Source organism: Leuciscus leuciscus, assembly GCF_965113295.1.
Source record: "Leuciscus leuciscus genome assembly, chromosome: 1".
NCBI classification, from domain to species: Eukaryota; Metazoa; Chordata; class Actinopteri; order Cypriniformes; family Leuciscidae; genus Leuciscus; species Leuciscus leuciscus.
The window spans coordinates 61,798,368-61,808,079 of NC_138725.1; the positions used below are offsets into that span (position 1 = coordinate 61,798,368).

The 9,712-nt window shown below is 38.9% G+C and overlaps 1 protein-coding gene across 1 annotated transcript; it reads right to left on the reverse strand.

Annotated features, from left to right (window-relative positions):
* Positions 1–772: 772 nt before the first annotated feature.
* On the reverse strand, positions 773–9,509 carry mief1 (mitochondrial elongation factor 1). Its single transcript, XM_082152419.1, has 5 exons — positions 9,372–9,509; positions 6,927–7,088; positions 5,184–5,364; positions 4,258–4,520; positions 773–3,037 (listed from the first exon to the last, which is right to left on the reverse strand). The coding sequence occupies exons 2-5, from the start codon at positions 7,071–7,073 to the stop codon at positions 2,219–2,221; spliced, it is 1,410 nt and encodes a 469-aa protein (XP_082008545.1). The 5' UTR covers positions 7,074–7,088; positions 9,372–9,509; the 3' UTR covers positions 773–2,218.
* Between the last annotated feature and the right edge of the window lie 203 nt (positions 9,510–9,712).

Below are 9,712 nucleotides of genomic sequence, written 5' to 3' on the forward strand. Positions count from 1 at the left end.
TACAAGCAGGGGTGTTTTCCAGATCTTATTTCTAGAAGTTTCTCAAATAGCTTTATATACTATATATATAGTCCAATTTGTTAGCGGGAATTTATATGATTTCATTGACTGCATCTCCGACCCTACAGAAAGAGACATGGGTTCACTATACTGCGATTATTATACCCTCAAACAGTTTATAGTGTCAGTCATCTTCAGTCTGTTTCCTGAGATGTTGCAAAACGTCCATCAAATGATTTATAGGACATAACATTCAGATGTGCCACCATTTCAAATACATCTAACACGAACAGAACTGCAACAAATGTCGATTATAATATTTACCTTTGGCTGAACTTCTGTCATACCACTGAAGTTAATTTAATTTCCCTTCAACAGATCTAATTTCGAAGTCATGAAAACTGTACGTGAACATAATGCAAATATACTACCAATAAATTGGAGTCAGTAGATTTTTAAATGTCTTTGAAATAACTCTCTTTTGCTCATTTTTAAAATGAAAAATGCAGTTAAGTAATATTGTAAAGTATAACCATTTATACGTATACATTTATACCACATAACCATTTTCTATTTGACTATATTTTAAAATATAATTTATTCCTGTGATGGCAAAGCTGAATTTTCAGCATCATTACTCAATGTGATTTCAATGTCACATGATCCTTTAAAGTATTCATTTCTTTTCAAAAAAACATCTTACAGACCCCAAACTTGTCAGCTATTAGAGTCATAACTGTACTGAGACAAATAATTCACAATGACACTGTAATACAGTTTCACTCCATTTTATTTTATTGTCATCCTTTGCTCTCTATTGCGTTACAGCGACCAGAGGCACGAATCACTCTTACAGAACAAAATGATACAAAGTGCTGTTTAATATAAAATAATAATCACCAGGAAATGAAGAAACGAGTACAGACGCATCACATGCAAAGTTCTAGGCCAAGCTGAACTCCACTAGTAGATCTACTTTGGGTTCGGTGCTGCTTTCATATCATTCGCTAGGTAAATGTCTATCTGCTACATCACACAGGTCGACACAGGTGTTCCGGTGCTTATGCAAGCAAAATAAATGCTTCAATACACATGATCTTTTGAGTTTTGGCATTTCATAGCGTAGACATAGCCTATTTTATATTTTGTTCTATCAGACGACTCTCCAAGCACAAAGTATGATCGTAAGATATACATAAATAGTTTTGGTTACATCTGTACAATCAGTACAAAAATACTAAAATGGTCTCTATTAAGTCTGTTTTATTAGGCTCTTGTATATATTTTGCACACAATATCCTTCGGTTCATTCAAACATTTATTTTAACCCATACATCCTCATACAATATAGACAAGAGGGGGAAACATCCGTCCATTTCTGTTTTCCTAAACCTTTTAAATGATTCTACACATGGGCAGCTTCAATACCATAAAAATCACATCTGCTCTTTGTTTATCCATTCTATAGGAGTTTAAACATATCTTTTGATTATCAATTCAGGTGTTTAGCTTCTTCTGGTTTCAGCAGTGTGTAATAACCCGTTTCAACCATTTCAATAGCATCATATTTCTACAAGCGACCTTTGAAAGAGTATGAAGAAAAGCAATGTATCCTACATCACCAACAACTAAAAATCCTTACATAACATTTCTCCAGTAGCACTGCTTGTCATAACAGGTAATCTGCAGATTTTATTGGCACAAACTGACAAGAAAAATGTTCTTTGTCTTTGCAATTAATTTTGAATAATGGACAGAAATAGTATTTTGTTGTACGTGTTTATGAACAAATCAAGGAAATACTGAACCATGTTCCACACATAAAAAAAAAAAACTGGGGAACATAAAACCATGAATGTATCACTGTAACATGCCAAATTACCTCCATTGAATCTCAATGCATTGTGTGCAATAACGGACGCATATGAGATGACTGTGCCTGAATTTATACGAATATCACATACAGACGATATAATCTTCATGCCAATTCACTGTGCATCAGGAAAGACAAAAACACCTAAATGATTTATGATAGGCCATATAATATATGACTAACAGATGAGTTTGCTGTACCTGAAAATAACTGATGATGGTATAATTAAAAAACAATTGAGATTACTAATCTAATCAGAACAGGACACGTATGAAAACATTGCCATTATTTTGGTTTGTGTATCAACTCCACGACCAAACAGTGGTAGTGTGTGTGCAGGAGTTGTTAAACAGTTCTCAAAAGGCTCTCTGGGTCGGACAACGCGCAGTAGAGCGTGTATCCCAGTTCGTCTATTTCCTGTGGCGTTAGCTCACAGAACAGATTGACTTTGAGATTTAGGGTGCAGGGTAGCCTCCCAGCTTCTAGGTGTCCCACTAGTGCACGAAGCAGCTGCATGAAACGGTCGGCGAGCGCTTCTTGAGTCCAATCGCCCTCCTGTTCGCTCAGGAGAAGGATTGTGTTAGTGAGCTGGCTTGCGTTTAATCGTGTTAGCGCTGGATTCAGTTTACACACGGCTTTAACAACTTTGAGACATGCGCAACGGCACCCGCCATCTTCCTGATCAAGGGCACGTAACTTTGTTGTTTCCGCCACACGAAAACTTTGCCTCCACAGGTTCTCGTGCCGTTCGGCAGCCAAACGATGTGGTTTGGCGATCAGTGAGACGCCGTCCTCCATTACAAGCAACGGGAGGAAGTCCACGTAAAGGCGACGGTCCGTTTCGTACTGCACTTCTAGCGTAAGCGTTTCCGATGGGACCACGGGTCGAATGACGTAATCTAAAACGCTACCGATGGCGGGCCAGTTGATGGATCCAGCGACGAGCTTCTCGAAAACTTCTAGGACGCTCTTTGGGGAAAGGTAACCACCCACAATACAACGGTCCCAGTAACTGCTTCCACGCGGGAAGTACTCGAGGTTTTCCCGACGAACTAGCCAGAAGCCAGGAACGTTCATGATGGTGTCCTCACCAGGAATGGATGACCAGAGATTCTTCTCAAGGATCATGGGTACCATCAGCTGGGCGTGATCAGCAGTCACCACCTAATAATTAAACGAATAAATGTGTCACCGTTTACAAAAAAAATAAAAATAACATTGATGATAATAAATGTTTCTTGAGCATCAAATCATTATATTCTAATAATTTCTGAAGGATCATGTGACACTGAAGACTGGAGTAATGATGCTGAAAATTCAGCTTTGCAACACAGGAATAAAATACATTTTAAAGTATATTCAAATAGAAAACAGCTATTTTGAATTATAATAATATTTAACTTCTACAGTATTTTTGTTTAAATAAATGCAGCCTTGAAGAGGCTATAAGAGACTTCTTTCAAAACATTACATAAAAAAAACAAACAAAAAAAAACTTACCAACCCCAAACTATTGAATGGTAGTGTATATCAGAAGCACTTCAATTGAAGGCCATGTTTTCCCTATATTCTTGCTTATCATTATGGGACAGAATTATAGGGGCTTTTTCACCAGGTAGTTATAGGAACTAGCCACCAGGGCGGTTCCTCTAGATCTAAATGTTCCTCTAGGGGCATTTTCCTAGTTGCATTCGCACCACCAGTAAGAACTCTGAAGTGACGTAAGCCACGTTTGTTGTGATTTTTTTTTGACTCCGCTCAGAACACCAGAGCCCGAGCACACAGCGCTCGCATTATCCGTGTTCATTAGTTTACAATCTGTTTAACAGTCATATTTAATACATTATTAGGTAGAACTGTTATACAAAGAAAGTAAACAGTATATGAAAAAGTATTAGCGTTTGCCGTGTGGTTGTGATGCTCAATGTCGCTAGCTGAGCAGAAATGCATAATAATGTTTCGCTTGGTCCCCTCAAAGTTGCGTTGGATTTTCTCCTTACTGTAAAGGTCGAGAGGTCTATCTATCACTGTTTTCCGTGTTCGTAGAGTTAGTTTTTGGAGTAAATATATAGGCTATACTCTGTCTGTGTACAAAGCTTTTTTTTTTAAATGGCAGGTGCTGGTTTTTCACATACGTTGGGCCAATCAGCGTACACTTACGTCACTGGTAGTTCCTATTGTACTGGGTTAGACCCTTTTCTGAAGTAGGAGCGAATTTAATTCCCCCAAAAGGCGTTCCTAGGACGAAAGTTATTCCCAGTTCCTGCAGTGTGAACTTGCCAAAAAGGGGGTACTTCTGCCATTAGTTCTAGGAACTATGAAAAGGTTCCTTTGGTGCGAAAGCCCCTTATAACACTCTCTGAATGGTTCCCCTGTGTTCTCACCTGGAGGTCGTCATACAGACTGCCGCTAAGGTACATTTCTCGTAGGGGCATATCAGGTAGTTTGGCGTGGAGGAAGAATCGAAGCTCCGCACAGATATCCAACGCGGCACGGCGAGCTACGGCCTGCTCTTCTGAGGGGATCGTCACTCGCTCATGAAAGAAGGCCCAGAGGTGTTCCTGCAGCGAGAGACGAATCCGTGCCCTCTGGAGTTCAGCCTTACCAGAGCCGCCACTACCACGGCCCATAACACGATGTAAAGAATCTGAAAAAGCAGAAGAACACACAAAAATAGACTTAAATGCCACTGCTCATATTTAAACATTCAAAGGTCAACACGTGGTAGAATAATTCTACTTTATCACAACACACAGCCTAAAACAACACAATCTTTAGTTTTCCAGACACAGATTGATACTAGGCTTGGACTATGAGGGAGGAGAGATGGCACAGGACGGTGAACTAGTCATTCAACAACGAGAGAGGTAGAGATTCTGAATAATTCCAATGCTTGACATTGATAATTCCTTCAGACAACTCATCAACTACTGAAAATGATTAAGCACAACCCTAATGCCCAGAAAACGAATAAAGGGGCTACAGAATCCTACAGTGTGTTGGTTAAGGAAGGGTTTAAATACCCACTGAGCAAGTAGAGAAGACACTCCATTATGTACAAGCCTGGTAAACAATAAGCATACAGGTTAGGATAGGATAAACAAGGGATAAACCATGTCCATGGTGGGCCAGGCTTAAAAATAAATCAATTAAATTCATTCAAATTAACGAAAATCAAAAAATAAATATTACCTTTCCTCATATCTATGAAAATATATATCAAAAAGGGAATTGAAAAGCACGTTGTCTCATGGTCTTTGCATTCAAAAGCACAGTATGTTGTGTCTGCAAGGCACCAGAGTTTCATTACCTGGCTTGAAGGAGCTGGAGGAGGTAGGGAGCGTCTGTAGAGAGCGGCTGACGTTCTGTTTCATGTCACGGTTCAGTGTCCGTGGTGACGACCCCATCCAGCTCGGCTCCTCCCAGCTTCTCCGTCCTGATGGGTCGGCTTTAGTGGGACTGGATGGGGCACTGAGAGCTCGATCGTACATCTGAGACAAACCAAACTCAATTATACACCAAAAATAATAATAATACATTTAGCTGCTAGCAGCAATTCCGGCGCCAAGCCCCTTATGGCCATTTTTGGCCATTGGATTTTATTAGTGAACATTGCACAATTCATATGGTTAAACACTTTCACACATTGAATTTGATCAAACAAGCTATAGCTTGTTGCTTTAAACAGCATGCCACTCATATAATGGTTTGTTTAATTTTGGCTCGCAGCTATTGGCTCTAATTACACAACATTACACACAATTTTATAAAGTTGCCCCAACACAGGACTCAAACCCACAATCTCTGGGTCACATGTCTGTCGCTCATCTCACTGCGCCACTGGGAATATGCGTTTTCACAAAGATGCCAAAATTCTATAGTTCAAGTGAGAATCAACTCAAAATAAAGATTTGTAAATGCACTGCATATTATTTTCAGATAAGATCATTCTCCAAAAGACAATGTCTGGATGGAACAGAAGCAACTTTTGCATCACTTCTGGCCACAGTACCTCTTGTGGTCTGGGCATGTGCCAAACTGGATTTGAACCCACGACCTGAATGGTTCGGGACTTGCGACACGTGGAATTACATTTCATGGAATTTGGAGAGATATTTCTCAGGAACGGAAGCAAATATCAAAAATCCATTCAGTCATTTATGTGCGGCTAGGTCCAAAGATCATCTGACCCAATTTTGGACAAAATTGGGCAAAATTTGTTGAAGTAGCGACAAAATTTGTTGTCTGCTTTAATATGGCAGACAGTCACATTGTTGGAAAAGGAAAAATTTGATTTAGTCAGAATCGGCATAAACCAAGGAACATAACACAAAGAAATCAAATTTTGAACTACGTTTCCAAAAGTTATAAGCGTTTTTGCTTTCAAACTTATCAGGTATCTTCAGGGCATGCCGATGATGATCCCTACCAAACTTTGTGTCTAGATGTCAAATCGTTGCAATTTATGGCAACATTCAAAATGGTGGACACACAGTTCATTCAATCGTGGCAATAGATAAATAGATAATTCACAAGAACAGCAGTTGTTTCAAAAGAAATCTTTGTAACAATATTAAAGTCTTCACTGTCACTTTTGATTAAAATAATGCATCCCTGTATTTTTTTTTAAAACACTCAAAAATCTTACTGCCCCCAAACTTTTGAATGGTAGTGTACATTTTTGGTGACCATTTTCCTTTCTCTGAACTTAATTAAACTGCATTTTTACAACTGTAAAATATTACAACTGTAACATCTGTCAAATTTGTTTTACAAACAAATGTACAATTTCTAAGAAACCTTTAGCTTTAATTGTGAAATAATCTACAGAATTTGTTAATAGATTCAGAATCAGTTAATAAACACTGCTCTTCCCTGTCATTTAGATTCTGTACAAGTAATTTTTTGCTGCTTGCTTAGTTTTTAATAAAAGCTATTTCAGAGAGACTGGAAGATAAAGTACAGTTTATATAGTACAATTACTTCAGGGGAAGATCACAGGAAATGTGATTCGTTAGGACAGAAGGGCATTACATCATGTTCCTGTACTCACTCTTTTGACCGCCAGCGTGGCGATCCCGAGCATGGCTGCTCCCCCGACTCCCAGAACCAGCTTTGCATTAGAGAGCATAAAGTCAATCGCTGTGCCAAGCCCATTGTCGTCTTTCTTCCCCTTCCGATCCCCGTTCACTCCTGCCATCGATCTTTTCTCTCCCTGAGATGGAGAAAGAGAACAGGAAAAGAAGAGACAAGAAATAAATGTTTTCATCAACTAAAAGTTATGTAAGTTGCTAAGCTTATATGCAGTTTACCTGGTTATGACATCACGTGAATCACAATATCACATGACACGTTGCAGTTATGTCAACAAATAGCTTGTGTTGTTATTGGTCAAAAGTTTAGACACAGAGAAACAGGTATGGCGGGTCTCGACAATAAGGAATGCCTGATGGCCCGGGGTCAGCGTGAAAGACGATGGGACAGATTTGTAATTGTGAAATGTTAAATATATAAAAAATGGTAACAGCTGCTAGAAAACTGGATGTGCGTCAATATACAGTAGATCAGTAAATGAGGTCTTAAAGAGACAGCAGCCAATTATTCCTGAGTCCTTAATGTTGTAATAACAAAAGACAAAGACAATCACTTTTGTAGCTTTAATAAGGAATGATATTTCATTTATACAGTGAAGACTATCCAGTGTTGTTTTACATTTGATTATTTAATTTCTGTAGTATTTCTTACAGGAATATTACACTCCTGAAAATCTTAAAGCACTGTTAACGGTATTTGTGTAAACAAAAGGTTACATGGGTTAAAAACAATAACTATTTTTATTCACTGGTATTTTAGTATTTTTATACTATTATAGTTTTTGTTAAACTGTCCCTATTATGCTATTGTAAAGGCTCCTGATTTTGTTTTGGAGTCTCCTACAACAGGTTTACATGCATCAAAATTAAAAAAACACTTTCATTTTCTCCTAATTTACATTGAACATCACCACATTTTTCAATGATTCTCAAACGACTCGTCGGATGAATCAGTCTCTCTAAATCCCTCCTTTCCGTGAGCTACTCTGCTCTGATTGGCCAGACGGCCCAGTCTTTTGTGATTGGTCTACGATTGTATGAAATCGCACGATTCTACGAAAGCTCAGCGATTGTACATACTGTAAAGCGATGACGTCGATTTTACCATATCCGAGCGCGAGTCCGATGATGAAACATTGGAAGAACTAGTTATTCAACCCGAACCTCCATCGCAAGGACTTGAGCAGGACGTTTCTCAGTGATACACTACTCAGTTTGACGTACATTATGAGATGTTTCAACTGTAATTCCTCACCATCAGCATTAACAAGTGTATGTCCATCAACCAACCGATGTGTATATTTCTAATTTATTGCGGTGAACATGCGGGAACTGCACATGTTAACAGCGCATATGTTAGTCAAGCACTAACGTGAATGAATGACGTAACATTAAAGTTTGCAAAACAAATCTTAATCCTTCATCATTACTCAAAGTAGTAAGAACAACAGATAATCTGCATTAATAGACACAGTTTTAGGTAATGGTGGCCCACAGCTGCTTAGCAGAAATAGTTCAGTAAGACAGTAATAACGTGAGTTAGCCGGTTAACCGGAAACATACACTATATAAAACACACAACTACGTATTTTGAACTCCCGGTAGAAAATATATACATCAATAATTATTCATACTTACAGGTGGTGATTCTGAGGAGGAAGCTGGTCCAAATAAACTGGGTACTGGCCCGTCTTTCAAGAGCAAGCGTTTTGCGAATCCCGCATTAAACTCCGAGATTTGAGAAGCAGTCGTAAGTAAAATGACGTGTTTGTGGGCTGGTCAAGTTGTTAGCGGGCGGACAACGTACAACATAGGCGGGCATTATGCAAATGTATCTTCTAGTGACGTATAACTGTTGCGCAGTGGGATTCGTATTACAGAAGACTCGTTTAGGCGGTTCAGAGTTGATGACAATAACTTTATCGTGCACTTTCGACTTTACAGAACGTTTACATTCACAGACAGCAATATTACCAACTGCATGAAAGAGAATATTCGAAAAACCAAAATTGGGGCACTAAAATATTTTGAATTAGCTTTTATTTTTTTAATTTTCAGTTTTCATTTTAATTTTGGTTTAATTTTTTGTAATTTTGTCATGTACTTTTGTCATGTTTAAATATTTCTATTTATCTTCATTTATTTTTATTTTAGCTTTTATTTATTTCCAGTGAGCAATTTTAGCGCTTCAATTTATTTGATTTAGGTGCCAAGGCAATATTTCAAATTTTCTATTAGTTTTAAGTTTTTTAAAATCTAATTTTCACATTTTAAGCTTTATTTCAATCAACAAAAATGCTTTTTAACGGTTTTAGTTAATGATAACAACCGTGGATTACACATTCATGCACCTCCTGCAACTGTAAGCTTCTACAATGTTTCAAATGCAGAAATGCTCATCTTACCAGCTAGCAGTCAGACTGTCTGGTGCTGATGGGCCACTTCTACACCAAGCCGCCCAGCCTGCTGTTGAGGAAGAACTGTCCTCTCTTCAGCGCGTCCTCCCTCTCTGCTGGGGCGCTGAGGGTCTGACAGCGGCGGAACTCTCGGGTCACTGCGCGCCGGTAGAAGTCGCGGTCGGTGTACTGAAGGTGTTGACCTGCACGGAGCAGTGCTCGGTACAGCTGCAGGACAGCACTGCGGGACCAGCCGCCCATCAGGGAGGGTTCAGAGCGGGCAGAGACAGACGTCTCACACGCACCTGGAAGATGGACACTTTAAAGTCAGTGTTAAATGGAAGTTGCAT

Bases quoted from the DNA above. Each gene is read 5' to 3' on its own strand.
- mief1 (XM_082152419.1), bottom strand. From the start codon at position 7,073: ATGGCAGGAGTGAACGGGGATCGGAAGGGGAAGAAAGACGACAATGGG. The intron at 4,521-5,183 runs GTAATGAAACTC...CTGCTTTTTCAG, and splicing joins CTCCAGCTCCTTCAAGCCAG to ATTCTTTACATCGTGTTATG. The intron at 3,038-4,257 runs GTGAGAACACAG...TTTAATTATTAG, and splicing joins GTCTGTATGACGACCTCCAG to GTGGTGACTGCTGATCACGC.